The 17,017-nt window shown below is 47.3% G+C and overlaps 1 protein-coding gene across 7 annotated transcripts in view; it reads right to left on the bottom strand.

Moving 5' to 3' along the window:
- The window catches only part of BCOR (BCL6 corepressor), an 82,169-nt gene that overhangs the window by 10,164 nt on the left and 54,988 nt on the right, over positions 1–17,017 (bottom strand). For 5 of the 7 annotated variants that reach the window (XM_065860061.2, XM_065860069.2, XM_065860053.2 and 2 more), the window contains 5 exons: positions 14,351–14,632; positions 13,601–13,954; positions 7,806–8,134; positions 7,205–7,474; positions 1,435–1,601 (listed from right to left, as the gene is read on the bottom strand). In XM_065860061.2, coding sequence (XP_065716133.1) covers positions 1,435–1,601; positions 7,205–7,474; positions 7,806–8,134; positions 13,601–13,954; positions 14,351–14,632 — 1,402 coding nt within the window. The remainder of the gene's footprint in view (positions 1–1,434; positions 1,602–7,204; positions 7,475–7,805; positions 8,135–13,600; positions 13,955–14,350; positions 14,633–17,017) is intronic. The other 2 variants (XM_065860098.2, XM_065860104.2) reach the window with 2 other exon arrangements.

Raw genomic sequence — 17,017 nt, 5'->3', positions numbered from 1 at the left:
TGCCCAAATCATGGCAGCTAGACCATCTCGTATCTATACATTAGATGCACCTTGGATTCACGCTGTCTGTTGAGCAGCTTTTCAAACATAAAGTAAGTCTGACATCACAAAAGAAAAGGAACCAATAGTTGAGTTCTAACATTACCATTTAGGATCAGATCATTATTATGTTAATTTCAAAAATGCATTTTCCAAAAAAAAAAAAAGCAACTTTTCAGGGTACAGAAGCCAAGTTTCTTTCTTGAAAAATCAGCTTCATCTGTGAATAGAAATCAAAGGTGGACTCAGAACTGGCAGGTGATTAAGACTGGTCAGAAACTTCCTGGGGTTAATTTTCTATAAAGGTTTTTTCAGCAAGTGAGACAAAAAAAAAAAATTAGGATTCTTTTCATGGCAACTTGCCACTGTTGCATGGGTCACATATTAAAGCTGGAGGCAGCAGAAAATACGAGGCTGTTTTTCAGCCTAGAGAGCTGAGAATTCTTACAAAGAAGTGGGGAGGGAGAAGGAATCTGACAATCCAGCCACAGTTTTAATGTTTCTCCAGAAATGTTCCCTTTGGGCCACGATGGGCCGGCAACGACTGACCATCACGAACTTCTAATGGACCATCCTAACCAGCCCTCTTGGGACTTTTGTTTTCCTGACTCCCCCCTTCCCAAGTTAATAAATAAAGAGCTTAGAAACAAAAGAGGCAGACTCTTAGTTATGCTAATTTTACCTCCTCGGCTATTTGGATGGTGATAATGAATGTGATAAACCATTTAAGATAACAAGCCGCAGGAGCTTCACAGAATACAAAGTGACCTGTCCCCAAAATGCATAGACTGGATAATGTTCTGCATATGCTGAGGACAAGTTACCCCAAGGTCAGCCCCGCAGAGGCGGTCAAAGAGGTACTTTAGGAGATGCACAGGCAGCTTAAAAAACGGGCGGAGCAGCATTTCCGTCTCCACAAAGCAGAAGAGAAAAGCTCACCATCTATTCTGCAAGCACAGAAACTGAGCACCCCTATTACACCGTGAAACTAAAGAAGGCTAATTCGGGATTAAAAAAAAATTCAAAATATAGAACGAGCAGATAGTTAAACAGTTCAGTAAAACAACACTTTTATATAGTGTATATAGCACTCGCACACCCAACTGCCACAAACGCCTGAAGTGCTCTTAAAAGTAACCCTGCCAACAAGGTAAAGGCCACTCTTTCGGCACAACTCAGAGGACCTAGAGCGCACAATGAGCAGGGCTGCACCTCAAGTTTCTATCACTCCTTCCTGTCCTGCAGCTGGAAATTTCACAAACTCTTAAAACAAAACCAAAACCAAACACCAAACAAGAACAAACAAAAAACCCCCCCCAAAGTTATTAAAACTCCCAGAAGAAAAAAAAAAGTGTTGGTGACCCCTTCCAGTGCTGGGGTGGGGGTGCTGCTAACCTGGTTCCATCCTGAGCGCTGCAGTTGACGTCAGCCCCATACTCGAGGAGATGCCGCACGATGCTCAGCCAGCCCCTGGCGCAGGCTTCGTGCAGGGCACAGTAACCCGCGTTGTCACGATGATTCACATCACACACCTTGCTTTCCAAGCAATACAGAACCACTTCCTGGAAAAAGGAGGAAAAAAAGAAACGTCCGAGTTATTGCTTGCTGCGGAGATTACTCTTCTTGAAGGAAAAGGGGGGAAAAAAGGCAAAACCACGAAATCCCTACAATATGCCTTAGTTACCCTCTTTGAGATGAGCCAGTCAAAAGGAAAAGAAAAAGGGGAGCCACTGAAGTCGTGTTTCTACAGGAGACATAGAAGAGACCACAGCTTCCCATGAGCAGAGTAGCTTGTGCGAAGCAGCACCGAGAGCCCCGCGTTCTGCAGAGAGCTCCCTACGGTCCCCAGTGTCAGGAATCATCACAGAGGGGGAATGTGCAAATTTCACTGACAAAACTCAGAGCTTTACGCTTCTCAAAACTTACACACATAAAGCTAGCAGGAAGGTTTTTACTCTTACATCTGCATTTTTTAGCAGAAAATTCCACAAGCACAACAGCAGCACAGCTGATGTCAGTTTGATTTTGAAAAGAAAAAGCGCATGACCCGAAACAAAACACATTTAAGACACACAAAGGACGGTTTGCTATCAGCAAACAAACCAAAAAAAAAGCCCAACTCTATCAGGATTGGGGAAATCCCATTTTCACCCACCCTGGTTTTCTGCATGCAGAACTAAAGCCAGGCGCCAGGTTCCAATAATGAGCCCAGCATCGTGGGAAGCCATGTGAATTTAACACAATTCATCTTGCAGTCAAATATACCACGGTCGAGAGGCTAGGCCAGACTCAGCTCTATGCTGTCGTGTGGCCTTGAAACAATGACTGCTCCATCACTCAACCAAAAATTTAGGATGCTGTGAGTCTTCTTCGATTTGTCCCAGAAGCAAAAGAAGGAAAAAAAAACAACAACAAAAAAACCAAAACACATTTCTAAGTGATGCTGCATGTATAAAATAGCCTCTGCATTCCCGGATTAGCGGCAAGCCATTAAATTTGCATTTGCTCCTCTCAAAAGCGGAGCGATGTCCTCGCAAAGTGGGATGCGGCATGAAGGGGGCGAGTGTTTGCTTTGCCAAAAGAAGAGAATAAAACAACTGCCGAGTGCGATGCATTTATTCTTTCCGTTTCAAAATCTACCAGAAAGCCCATAATAATCTGTGTTCTGGGTACACCTGACCTGAGAGCTGGTATCCAGGATACAGCACGAAGCTGCTCTTTTAGCAGGCCCTCACTAAGCAGGCTAAAGCAGGGAGGTAATGAGGTGCCCGTCCCAGGCACCAGAGCATCCCCCTCACCGGCTGCTGGGACAGAGTGGTCCACCCCCTACCCCCGATGCACCCACCAGTTTAACCTGGGATCCCCGCACTCCCACCTCTCACCAAACAGGGGCTCTTAAAGGATAAAAGTCCATCTAGAAATGATGCTCTTTACCCTGCACTCGTTCAAGCATATGAGAAAGGGCTGTGCAAAATTATACCCCAGAGGTACGAATTTTCCTTCAAAACCAGACCACCATGCCAGGCAAATTAGCAGATGGATATAGGTAGCAGAAGCGGTTGCCGTGTTCAGCTCCACTTTTAGCATGCAGTTATCGTTTAAAATAGATTCTGCAACTCAAAATAAAAGACCTTTCATCTATTTTCGTCAGAAGGAAAGGCTCATCCTAGGGTGGAATACCTACTACTGGACAAAAAGGCTCATTTTGTTGGGCAATTCTCTGTTAAGAGGCTATAAGAAGAATGTCATTAACCACAAAATGTAACCATAAAGACCATAAAACCCTACATCGTTAATTAATTAAATGCCTCATTAACTTTTTTTTAAACATGATTTATTCAATTTACAAAAAAATCAGCCATCACTGCCTAATACAGGAACATGTGGTGCCACAAACACACTTTTGGTTTCACAAGCATCCTTTGCTAACATTAGAAAACGGCTGTGAAAGTGCCATGGGGCAATTTAATGTCTGTTCAGGCGCTCTATTTAAACCAGCAGTCTGAAAATCACTCACAGTAGTTAATCCAAAGAGTCCAAGCTAGCACATCTACAGCAAAGATCTGTGCCGCTGCTGCGCAGCCGGCAGGTTGTTAACCAAATTGCAAACAGCCACCTTAAAAGGTGCATCCTCATCTCCAAAGCGGTGCCCTTCGCTTTAGTCTCTGCAACCCACGCTCTGAGGTGGCTCCTGCTCCTTTCCCAAGGGAAGAGGGCAGCATCCCCCCGTGCATCTCCCATGCCCTGGGCATGCATGCTGCCAACAAGAAGCACTACTCCCCTCCATCCAACGCCAAAACATGGTCCTTAGGCAAGGCACTATAACTTGAAGCGAAAGGCTTCCTTCCCTGCAGTGCCGTGCCAAACCCCAGAAGTGCTGCCAGTTCCCAGGCAGAGTGCAGGAGCCCCACGGGAGCTATGCAAGAGCAGAAGGATACTCAGGAGCTCTTGCAGCGGTGCCACCCAGGGCCAGACCCTCATGTGAGGTATCCCCAGGGCAAACTCTCTCCCCCTGCCTGGATAACCCATGTCTTCCTGCATCTTTCCCCAATCCCCACTACACACCACACATACCTCTAATTTCAGTGCCTTTCCAGGCAGGATTGAATCCCAGATTCACCAGAGAACTCCCCAAGTCCAGACACACACCAAAAAGCAACAAGAGGCACAAAGACAGCCAGTGTTTCCTCTCCCATCAAATTCATTACGCAAGCCTTTTGTAATTTTTTCCCAAAAAGACTTTACGCTCCCTATAATTCCCCTTTCACAAAAAGTAAATTACAGTTTTAAGGCTACTATTATCTCAAGTCATTTGTTTCAAATGGGGAAAACAGAATGGATTCAAGAGCGGCTGTACACTGTGATGGGTTGCTAACATCCTGATGAAGTACGGCCTGGCCAGCAAAGAAAAGGCAAAGCTTCCCACCAGCTTCAGCAGGGTTTTGCTCAGACTGTATGGATTTCCAGAACCAAACACCATTTGCCACACTGTCTTTAAGTAGCCTTGTTGACTGCAGCCCTGCAATTTATCTGACTATTCACAAGGCACATTTGTCCTTCCGTATCTCACTCTCACATCAGCTTTTACACGAAAAATCATAACTGCTTGTGTCCTTCTTCCCGCAACTGTCTGGGGCACATCCATACTGGGCAACTGAGAGTGAGGCAGAGGCACCTGAGCATTTGGGCTCCCCACAGGTCCAGGAGCAATATGTACAGCTCACCATCACATTTGCATGCCAAAGGTGCCGGTTCTACCTCTGGGTTTGGGGTGGGATCTCTGCATGGGCACCAGGCATCCCTGCTGAAAGGCAGGAAGGCTGCCAAGGGCAGGCACAAGCTCACTCAGTCTCAGAGCAGAGCTGCTGGTGCTGTTCTGCCCCAAAACAGCATCCCTGCTGCCATCAGGGCTCGGTGGTGCCTTGTGGTGCCAGCTACTTCCAGCTCCGAGTCCTGCACCAGCACTTGGCATCCCTCTGCAAACCAAAGCCCTAGTGGCACAGACTCATTAGCCTCCTCTGCTGCTGGGCTGGTGAGGGGCCACAAGACTGCCCACTGCCACCACAGCAGCTGTGAGATGCCCCCACATGCCTGTGAGCATCCAGCGCTCCCACTTCAGCATCGGCTCCCGACCATCACAGTGCAGCCACCAAAGGTTGCTGCCCCACTAATGGGGATGGCAGAAAACAGATGTGTGCAGCTGTCACAGGTCACAAACCAGCAAATTAGCCTGAGCCACTGAGCTTTTCTTTCTTTTCTTTTTTTAAACAGAGGAATTTGTAACTTCTTGACCACTCTAGTTTTTCTGGAGACAAAGGAAATTTAGCTTTCTTATAACTGCAGTACTCTGGTCGCCAGCACGAAAAACAACACAGCTACAGAACTTCCACAGCTAACGAAACTACCACAGCTCACCCCAGGCCAAATGAAGCCCCAAATGGGTGGTGCAGCCACCCACTGCTCTGGTCCTTGAAAGACACAGCTGATGCCAGATGCTGACAGTGGCTCAGGCACACAGACCAGGCTCTCCCCCCTGTCCCACACTCTGCCAACAACAGGACCTGCTGCTGCACTGTCAATGCCGGCAAAACAACCAAGTCAAACGAATGGAATATTTAAGCCTATTAAAAACATAGTGTTCACTTGAACTTCTGGGGAGAATTCAAGTCATAAAATCAAAATCCCAGATCAGTTGATGACGGGAAGGCATGGTGAACACACAAGGTTAACCCATGGCCCCAGGACCCCCACCTTGGTGAGCACAGGCTTCCTCAGGTTTCTGCAACTAGCCTGCGAGTGGCCAACACTGTAGAGAGCTCCTGCTATCAGCAAAGCAAACAAGAGAGCTTTGGCCCCTGCTTGAGCAAGACCTCAGTCCATCTCTAAGTTTTGGAGCTGCTCCCATTGAGCTGTGCTCAGTGGAGCGTTCCAGGTGCAGAAGGCAAAGTGCACAAGCATCCCATGGCAGCCTGCTATGTGTGAGCGGTACTCACCCCAACAGATGCTGCTGTGCAGGAAGAAAATACACTCCAATAGCTTGGAGCACATGCTACAGCACATTTTGGTTTTGGATCCATGGGAAATTTTAGGTCCATAGGAAATTAAATCATTTAAATGATGGAGATTACCATAGCAACATTGCAACAACCACTTCTCCTCCTAACTAGAGCTGAAGTGCCCTGGGTTAGAAGAAGCCTCTGTCTAGGGTAAACAAAACCTTTCCAACAAACCCTGTCTTTCAGAGCCGGAGAAGACCTCTCTCCATACAAAAGTGTCCAGCTATACAAACAGCATTTTGAGGTTTCCACAAATCCCTGAGGCTGGGCAGGTCCCACCAGGACCTGGGCTGATGCCACCTTCCAGGGAGGGCTTCAAGCCCAGCTCTGAGGTGCAAGGTCCTCTCTCCACCAAGGCAAACCCTGCAGCTGTGTCAAAAGCAACAATCACTCCCTGCGATGAAACACTTCTTTGCGAGTTGAGCAACAATGATTCTCACACCTACATGCCCCTATTTCTCCAATAAAAGCATGCTTCAAAACAGCAGAGCTAGAGGATTCATTGGTTTCTGATTTTTGTAGCAACAGGGGTGCTGTTTCATTAGACAATATTGTTCCAGCTACACTGAGCATCTCCAGACTCAAAGCACAAAGCATGCAGAGTGCTCCTACGATGCATCTGATCATGCATGAGGACACTCCAAGCGCTACATCCTGTGTCACATCCTAGATAATCCTTGGAGAGTGGAACGAAAAATAAAACCCTTCTCCTAAACTACATACTCTTCACAAATAACAAAAGCAAAAATTGCACAGCTCATTAAAGATAACTATAAAGACTACTTAAAAAAAAAAAAAAAAAACACAAACAAAAAAACCCACCGGTTCTGTTTGCAGATGGCTTATATTTAAACAGAATCAAGGGTTCCCAATAAAACTTTACCCTTTGCTCGTCCACACAGGATGCTGCGCACGCTACATCCCTGCTAACCGTGGGGACCCATTCCCACAGGGACCTGCCTCCAGACCCAGCGCACCAGGAAAGGGAATGCAGCAGGGAAAGGGGGCTCGCAAATTTCAATGACCAACCTCAAAGCTGCCACTTGGCAAATTCTCCACCTCTCAAACTGGAAAGAGGGTTTTAACCTCACACAGTGAGAGACCCTTACCTCATAGCCCAGGCGTGCCGCTCGCTGCAGCAGTGTTTCCCCCGCGTTCTTATTGACAATAAGCCTCCGGGCTTCGGGCGGCATGGGCCGGCTCGGGGTGGTGTCCTGAGGGGGGTTTGCAATCGGCAGCTGCGAGGGCTGCGAGGCGGGGAGCAACGCGGGAGTCTGCTGCAGGCGATCGTACAGCTTCTGCTCGTACGCCTTGGCTGGTGAGGAGTCGCAGTCTGAAGCAGGCTCTGGTCGCTTCCTGACTTTTCTTGTTACCGTGACCTGTCAAAACCATTGCTGTGAGGGGTTTTTTATCCTCGTTTTTACTATACAGCCACAGGATTATATTTTGCCAACAAAGAACTATACTTTCCTCTTGACATTAATTTTTTTAAGAAAGACCGGTTACAGCTTTTAAATGCAAGACGTCTAACCCCCTGCAATAGTGCCTTTAAGTCGGGTTAAGAGAAGCAAATACAAAATGTGCAAAGCATCCACAGATGAATTTGAATGCAATCCCCGCTACCCTGCATGCATGACAGCGCATCAGTTTTAAGCAGGCTGGCGCTGCCTTCTGAGAGGCTGGTGGACAATTAAGTCTAAATAAAGATACCTTATCTTCAGCATTTTCGATATCTGTGGTGTCATCTCCTGTCAGAGATGACCTCCTTCTCCTCTCCTGCAGTGCCAAGTGTTTTGTTTTACACTGACGTTTCCCTGATGGCTTCTCACACTCGCTGTATTTCTGCAGCAGAGATGCATGTTGGAAATCCTCCTCTTCGTCTGTGTACGGCCCATCTGTCTTCCGGCTTTCTTTAATTTTCTGCTGTTTGGCAGCCAACCTCGAGGCTGGAGTACAGCTTGGCTGAGCCTGCCTTTTGCTGTTTGCATTGGTGGATGAAAGGCTCTTCATGTGCGGAGACACTGGGAATACGGGCAAGCCTAAATGGGAAGGAAAGGCATTACACGTTGCATGGTGTGTTAAAAGGAAAACACATTGCTAGCACTTAACACAAGCTCCTCGACTGCTTAAGAGATCTACCAATTACATTTTCAAATCATTAATATTTTAAGCGTTCCGCGTTCAAATCGTAAATAGCATCTTGCCAGTTATAACGTTACGTTAACAGTTGTAATGCTAATTTAAAAAAAAAAAATCTCTAAATGAGATGCCCGCTGCCAGGTGCCAGGGCAGGGCGAAGGCCGTGGGGTGCTGAGCTGCGCTGTGCCAGTGCAGGGCTGCTGCAGGCGGGAGCGGAAAGCCACTGCCACACCACCTCGCCAGGTAAAAAAAACTCGCCTCCTTACCTGGAACTGCTTTATCTGACAGGGAACCAACTCCTCCAGCAGCCTGGGCCCAGCCGGGCTTGCCCGCCTTTGACTCGGTGTAGTGGCAGGGCAGATACAGGGATGGCGGGGGAGGAGGGGAAGGCAAGAGAGGCCAGGGCATGGATGAGGTCTTCATGGGACAGCACAGGGGGAATGGTGAGTTTAGCCCTAAGAGGGCAATAAGATGGGGAACAACTCCTTAGCGGTGTTTCCTCTTGAAAAGCACACCAAGAGAAGAAAGGCTACTCAAGCAGTCATCCCTGCAGAAGCCCTGTGCAAACTCTCTATCAAAAGGTGCAGGGGTTTTGCAGGAAAAGCTATCAGCTGTGTTTTTGCCAAGGACTCTGACCCAAAGTGACTCTTTCTGTGAGATGAGAAAGCCCAAGGACATTGGGCAACTAAGACCAGTGCTCTGCCCCCCACTGCAGAACACTGGCAAGGCCGGGTTTTCTCCCCGGGTTAGCTGTAACAAGCTGGATCCCACAATCTGGGCCACATGCAAAAAGCATGGCTATTTTTTTTTTCCAAGAGTGCAAGCAGGTTTACAACAAAACAAGGACAGGAAAGTTGACTTTTTATAGTCTGAATTTCCCTCGGGAAGAAAATTGAGGTGACCTCAGAACCAACCTCTCTGCAGAAAAAGGAATTAAAGGTTGCTGGAAAGGAAGGGGCACTTCAGCCAAACAATGCCACGCCACTGAGAGAAGGTACGGAAAAATCCCCACGCACTTGAAACGAGGCTCCTTTGCTCCGAGAAGTCTCTGAAGTGATGCTACTTTCAGAATAGAAGCTATGACAGGAGCAATAAGGCTGAATGCAGCTCAGAGAGATCATTATTTAAAGAAACTCGATCCAGAGACAGTCGGTAAAAAAGAAAATAAAATCTAGAATCCTCTTGGTGGGCAGCTTCACACTTTTGTCTTCCTTTAAATAGATCTGTGAAAGTAAGTTGCAGAAGGCTTTCTAGATTAAAGATGAAAACAGAAATCCCTCAGTTCTTTCAAGCCGCTTTCTAGAAAAAGATGCATACCATGGCTTGCCAAACAGATGTCAGGGAATTTACGGGACACACAATGTGCAGATTGTTCAGCAAAAATCCAGTAAGTTTTTTAGGCACTGCAATCCTGAAGAAAGCTGCCTAGTCGTAGGCTGAGCCTACGGATGCAAGGCTGTCTTTCCAACTCTGCAGACAGCATGAAGCAAAGAGCGTTTAATTCTCCTCTTCCCAACTAACCTAATTGGAGTAGCACATGAAAAGCCTTATTCCAATACATAAGTCTTATCATTATCTCCTTAAACACTTACTAAAAAAATCGCGAAGATGGAAAGCAGTAGCAATGAGGTTACGAAGGAAGTAAGAAACCACTGCACGTAGAAAAACAAGAATAGAAAGAAAAAAAGCCCCACAAGTCTGGTGAAGGACAGAAATACTTAAAGGATGGAGGAAAAAAACACAGGAAGAGGAGCCTGTCTCAAAGAACTGCAGGCTTTCCCATGCAGGGATGCTGAGGCAATAAAAGCAGTTCAATCACACAAAAAAATGGGTAGTCCAGCCTGCAAGCTCCACATGAACTCTGTGCTCCACTTCGACCCTCCCACAGCAGTGACAGCAGGCACCAGGCTGAACGGGTGTTGCAGCTAAGAGATGGAGAGTAGCAACACTATGCCCAGGAGTTTCAGGATCAATAACATCGCAAGAGGTCAGTGCTATCCAGAAAAAGCCGAGCATCAGCCTTGAAAATACAAGACACGCTGGCAGAAAAAAGGCAAGCGGTTAATCCTGGAATCCCACCCCATCTTTCTGACAACTACGTATGTGAAGGGAGCAGCCACACGAGTGGGCAAGAATATCCCCAAATATCCATGAAAAAAACCTACTTAACCAAAAACCAAAAACAAAACCCCAGGCCTCCAACTGATGTGGGTTGTGGCACGTCTGACTCAGAGCAGGACCTGCCTCCCTTCCCGCAGGAGCGGGCTGCAGAAATGTTCCGCACAGAAAAGCAGCTGCTGCCGCGTCACCTGAACGCCGGCTTGTTCGGCTCCCGCCCCGGCAGCTGCCTCCTCCTGCCTGCCAAGCCAGCAGCCGCCGCGCTGCCTGCAACCCGTGGTGGCTCCGAGGGGCAGGCAGCGGCTTTCCCACTGGGAGAGATCCTCCCAGCTCCTCTCTTCGTCAGCTTTTGTTTCCGTGCTGCCCAAGCAGCTTGGTGATTAAGAGGACCGCCAGGTTTTCTCCTTGTGCCGCCTGAGCGACTGCGAGTCCCTGGGGGACCATCGGAAGAGCCGGCTACCATGCCGCCGGCAGTGCCAGGAGGTGATTGCTGAGCCGGGACACCAGCAGAGACCGCGGCTCCTGCCTCAGCCATGGGCCTGGGTGAGCGGCACGGTGCCCTGAGGTTGCAGGCATCTCCACATTCAGAGACCTGCTGCACCCTAGAGAGCTGGCATGAGCAACGTCACCTTGTGAGAGGGATGAGGCATGGCCCTGAAATTGTTTTGGGCAAGCCACATCCTGGTTTTAGTGGTTCTGACCTGCAAGTGAGGCTGCAAGGAAGCAGCAGCTGGAAGAGTCACCAGGGTGACACTTCCAGCAGCTACTGCTTGGTCACCCAGCCAGCAGGCACTGACCAGGGGACAGAGGGGTGACAGGCCAGTGGTGGCTTGCAGTGCAATACATGACGACTCCTACACTAAAATCCCAGCTTGAACACAACTGGAGAAACAAGCCCAGAAGTCAGCACCCATCATCTTCCCAGAGATTTGCAGACACAGGTGGCAAACCATCCTGCTGTTAGACTAAGGCTTCAATGGTCCAGTGGCAGACCTTGACCTTCTTGGGATACAACCAGCTTTCCAGCAGCAGACTGACACATTCACAGGCAGTGCTTGGGTACCAAGAACAGCTGTTCCCAGGCCCAGAGAAAAAAAAAGCTGCCAGCGACAGGGTATATTCTCATATTCACAACATCTGCTTGCTTAAGAAAAGTTTGAAGACTAGTCCTGGGCAAGAAAGACAAGCTGCAAGTTTCCATCCCCCTGCGACTGTCATGCTGAGGATGTTCTGTGACACCAAACAGGAAAAATGTCCTTGTCCTAGTGCGAGATTTACAGGTTTACACTTCAACGGGGCTGGAGGAGCAGGAGCAAAGTGATCTGAACAATCTCCAGTGCCTTTACACAATGAACGGCAAGGCACAATTTAGTCAGGTTTATGGTACTATAGCGGTTTCAAAACCCAAGAGGTTTTTCACAGCCATGGGGCGACTGAATCTGAATGCCTTTGGGAACGGTGCCTAAATCAAGAGCCACTTCTTCTTCTTTTCCAAGGTCATGTGTTAGAGAAGTCTGTCGCTGCCATGGGAGGCATTGCAGGGGAAAGCTAGAGCATCCTTACACACTGTGGTTTCTTGTTAGTGACCCTCTTTTAATCTCTACAAGGTTTCTCTTTCTGAAAGTATAAAGGGGAGCAGGTGATGGGCAGGGATGTTTGAGCTGATACCATGCACACCAAGCAGCACATGAAGCAAGGGAGGAAGAGTCAAAGCTCCTTTTAAACTAAGTTTTGATTTCCCGTTCCACAGATCCTTTTGGAGAACCTTCCCCAACAATAAGCATCAAAGTTTGGGGTTTTCTGCCCTCAGATAAATGGGGAAAGACCGGTGAGGAGCTTTAGGACAGAAGGGAAGCTGATACTTTTGCCTGTGACCATTTTGGAAATGCTACCCAGGAAAACTCTCACCGGTACAGGACAACCTGGACTCAGTCCTTTCCATGGCATGGGACAAGAAGATCCACTCCCCTCATTCTTCTTCTCTCTTTTGAGGAGTTCTCAGCTAAACTACAGGTTAGGCCAGCTGGAGGGTGAATGTCTACCAGTCAGATGAAGCTTCCAGGTCTCTGAAGGAGGAATGACCCCAAATGTTCAACTCAGAGCTCCCTCTCCCAGAAACAGCCAGTCGAGGCAGAGGAGTTGGAGGAGTAAGAGGAGGAGAGGAAGGAAGGAAACAGAAGTATTTGCAACCTTTTACCTGAAAAGCTGAACGAGGAGACCAGGGCTGCCTGCTGTGCCCAGAGGAGATGGGGATGCAGAACAAGATGCAGGGGATGCACGAGGGGGATCAGCCACGTGGGCTGTGTGCTGCCGTTCCCCACCCGTCCTCCAACCAAGCTACGGCAGAAAACGTCACAGGGAAGGGGAAAAGCAGCAGAGCAGACTACGCCTGGGGGCTGAGGACAGTGGGGACAGGAGAATGTCCCGTCCATCTGAAGGAAAATTTGGCAGATTGCCTCCATGGGTTCTTCCCCAGGATAGGGACTAAGCAGAAAAGAGGGAGAGGGAGGGAAAAGGAGGAAGCAGAGTGAGGGGGAAAGAAGCAGCCAGAAACAAGTCAAGGAAAGCTGATGTGCTTTGAGGAAGTGAACCCTTAGAAAACAGACACTGGGAAGATCTCTGCCAAGGGGCTGGGGAGCAGGGCGCAAGGGTTTGTAGGACATGCCTGCGGCGAAGCAGCAAGGCATGATCTTTGGAAGGAGGATGAGCCTTGCTCTTGTGCATATGCCCTGGGAAAGACAGGGAAACCCAGCAGTGCTGAGGGTGCTGGAGGCGTTGGGTTCCCGAGATCAAGAGCTGCTAGCTGCACTGATGCTGTTTCAGAGGGTCACAGCCCTTCAAATGCTATGTGTGGTTAAACACTCTTATACCAACTAGCAGTCTGTTTGCTCCCTCCCTCTCCCAGAAGCATGCCCGCGTTGTATGCCCCCCCAGCTCTCCTCTAGAGACGTTAACTTCATCTTCACGTTATCTATGAAAGAGTATTTAAAGCCAAAACACACACACACACATGCACAAACACAAAGTTACACACACATACACAAACACATTTTCTTGTCTGCCAAATACGAGCTACAGTGCAATTCTTAAAGAGGTGTCAGTCCTTATACAAATGGACATCTACAGAAATATAATTTTAAAAAAAAAAAGTTTAAAAAAAAAGCTCTAAACAATTCCTTAACATCGGTGGCAGCATGCGTCACTGTAAATGCTAAAGCCAGCTGTTTTCCCTAGTAGTCTCTGCATACCTTGTTCATTGTCACTTGTTTTGAGGGACTCTTCAGACCAACTTCTATTGCTTTTGGCCTCTGACCTTTTCTTGGTGTGCCTTTCTTCTGTGAAGTCTTTGACCTTTGCAGTGGCCTCTGGCTGAACAGCCTCAGCTAAATCTTTCCTGCTTTGCCGGCCCAACTTGCCGGACGGGGATCTCTCTGGTGACACCTGCTGCTCCCATAGTTCCCTAAGATGCTGCAGGTGACGCTGCTTTTTGGGATGGAGCCCTGTTAATTCAATGCACACCTTCAGGTTGGTCACCTCATTACAATTGGGCTCTTCTAAGTGGTTAGAGGAATTGTTTGTCATTTCCCTCTCAGGCCAGTCATCTAATGGAAAAATAACTAAAAATTAATCAAAAAGCCCCCTCAACTTAAAACAAAAGCTACATTTCACTTTCGGGGCATATAGTCTCAGCTTTACCACCACACTATGCATTTTAAAGGTTTGCTCATTAAGGGTTACATGCACTACAGTAACTTGCACTGCTGTGGCTACAGTGTCCAACGACTAGTGCTTTACCCTTATATGCCAAGGTTTTTATATATACATATATATATACACATATATATACATACATATATATACATATATATAATTTTAAGTGAAATGACAGTGCTCACATTAGTAACTATCAAGTTCAAAAATGGAAACACATTAAGGCAAAGGGACGTTCCTTTCACAAGACATTCCTTGAGAGAGACCAAAGCAAAATGCTGTCTTACCTTTGGGGTTCTTCTTCTTTTTTGCTTTTGATACAAGTTCATCCTGCAGTTCATCCACAAAGTTTTCATTTTGGCTGCCATCATTTTGCACTCTCTCACCAGAGTGTTTACGCTTCCTGTCCAGACGTGGACATGGATGTTGGCCAATATCGTCTGTTGGCTGGTCTTCTGCTTTTTCATATATAGCATGTCTCTCTAAATAACATTGCTCATTTGAGAGATTTTTTTCCTCAGGAGTTTCAAGAAAGTGACCTTGGTTGTTTTCTGTACTAGTAAAGTTGCCTAAAAATAAAAAACAAACACCACAAGGCCTAATAAATATAAAACAATTCATTGTGAGAAAGTTATGCTCTCTGATCTCTTCAATGTCATCTTCACCATGACTTATGGTTTATGAGGCATGCAAACAAACAGAAAATCTCACTTCAGAACAAGTCTCTGGCCAGCCTAAGGCAGTAGTTTTCTCCTAGCACAGCAACCCCCAATAGCACAGTATTTTGTGGGTTTTTTACACCAATTTAAGTAGTACAACATTCACAATACTTAGAGCCATAGAAACATCGCAATAGGCTTTTTTAAAGAAAGAAACATCTTTTGATATCGAAAGCACAGACCCTTTTTAGAAAGCAACCTCACTCCCCAAAACCATGGTAGGTAGTAATCCAGGCTTCACTTTGCAATGACTTTCTTTGCAGAAATACCTTATGATGGTAATAAAATATTAGTCTTTCACTAATTCCTATCCTTCCCTAACTTCTCACATCAAATTGCAGAGTCTGACTTAGAAGCGTTTGTCCCTCCTTCTGTAGATATAAATGGGATACGGAGCACGCACACACATAGACGGTAATACCACTAAGAATAGCTGTGATATTTTGCAAAAAGCACTACTTGAATCCAAGGTTATAAAAAGGCTTCCTCACTTTAAGTAACCAGCCAGTCACTCTACCTCACATGATCTCTGTCACCCCCTTTCAAAAGAGACCTCGGTTTTTTTCAGGGAGTATTTCCAGGAGCAGTGACTGGTTGAGCTTTGTAAAGCTTACTAGAAACTAGTCTGACAAACTACCCACAAAAACACCCATGTTGTTATGCTTGCCCTAACTTCAGGTCCCCCTCTCTAATAATGTTCTCTCTAAATTTAGAGACAGCTTAAGTAATTTTAAAGGGATGCTTCACTTAAAATGGCACTTTATCATCGTATTGAACAGGGGGTTTTTTCTGGGCTTTAACTAAACTAGCCGAGACATCAGCTTCTTATTTACAATTCTCACAAACAAGTTGTTTTCCCATGCGTTTTAGCCCTCCTGACTGACCAATATACTCTTTCTGCACATCTGCCACTTGTCTGGCAAACTGGCTCTATGCTCCCTCTTACTTCCCCACGGCTTCCTCTTTCTCCTCCTTGCCCTTCCTCCTTCTCCCACTTCCCTTCCTGCAAACACATCTGCTGGTTTCCTACCCGGACTCTATGCCCCTTTCCTCCCCATCCTTACTTCGTCTCCTCCCCCATACAGCCCGGCCATCAACTTCTGCTCTTCCTCCTCACCAGGGCAGGCATTGCTCCCCTGCAGCCCACTCTCCCCTCACGTCCCCTCCAAGACCCACCACACCAGCTTCCAGACACTGGCAGCCCCCAGGGGCAGCCCAGGCTTACCCTGCCTTATCCTGGGAGCACCTCTGCCAACACCTTTGGTTTCATCACCATTCTTGACAAACCTCTCGTCAGCAATGGAAGGCTGAGGGGTGGGGGTCGGAAAACCTCTCTGATGAGATTTTTCTTCACCACAACTTAGATATGGCCCCAAGAAGTACCTAAGGCTCTGGACATACATGCAAGCACCAGAAGACACCACATCATCATTTTTACGCTGCTTGGGAAGCTGCCTGCAGGGCTGCTTTATAAAACAGCGGAAGATGTTTGGCCAAGAAAATCAAATCAAAAGCTGACTTCTTCCAGGCAAGTGGGATGCTCGGGCCATTCTGTTATTTGGCAGTGCTCCTCTCCACAAGGCCGGCTGGCCAACACCTGCTCCCTTCAAGACTTTAAAACACAGTTTGTCACACACCTTTTGGCCAGCAACGATCACATATTCCGGAAAACAAGTATCTCAGCTACAACAAGTGTGTCTCTAATTGCCAGTGTCCCCCAAACCAGAACAAATCTGGCAACACCCCGAGCTTGCACATCTGGCATGAAGATGCTACCCAACAGCTGTACCCTATAACCATAATGACAGCACTGGCAGTCCTGTTTCACGCAGAACAAAAGATACTGGACCAGCCACGTTTTAAATATCACTTCAGAAATGCTTCTATCAGATTTCATTTTACATTTTTAATGCAATCTGCTATTTTTCCCCCTTACATAAGGAAACATTATACTTACACGCTCGGTTTCCCCAAAGACATCAGGTAAGGGCTCCCTCCGCCACACTCCCACTGTTTACAGCCTTCGCGTCTCCAGCCATCCCGGCAACTACACACCATGGAGTGACTGAAGAGTTGCTAGACTGGGACATGCTTTCCTGCTCCTTATACTGTCTGGCCTGAGAAAAGGCAGGCACATCCTGACCAATTCCCGGAGAAGCTTTTGCGGGGTCAGAGGAAGTAGCAGGCTGTAGAGAGGGCGGGTGATGGTCTTAATTCTTTGGGGCTTGCAGGAAA

Source organism: Patagioenas fasciata, chromosome 1 (assembly GCF_037038585.1).
Source record: "Patagioenas fasciata isolate bPatFas1 chromosome 1, bPatFas1.hap1, whole genome shotgun sequence".
NCBI classification, from domain to species: Eukaryota; Metazoa; Chordata; class Aves; order Columbiformes; family Columbidae; genus Patagioenas; species Patagioenas fasciata.
The sequence above is the reverse complement of the archived record's forward strand: the minus strand, read 5'-3'. Positions and strand labels throughout refer to the sequence as shown.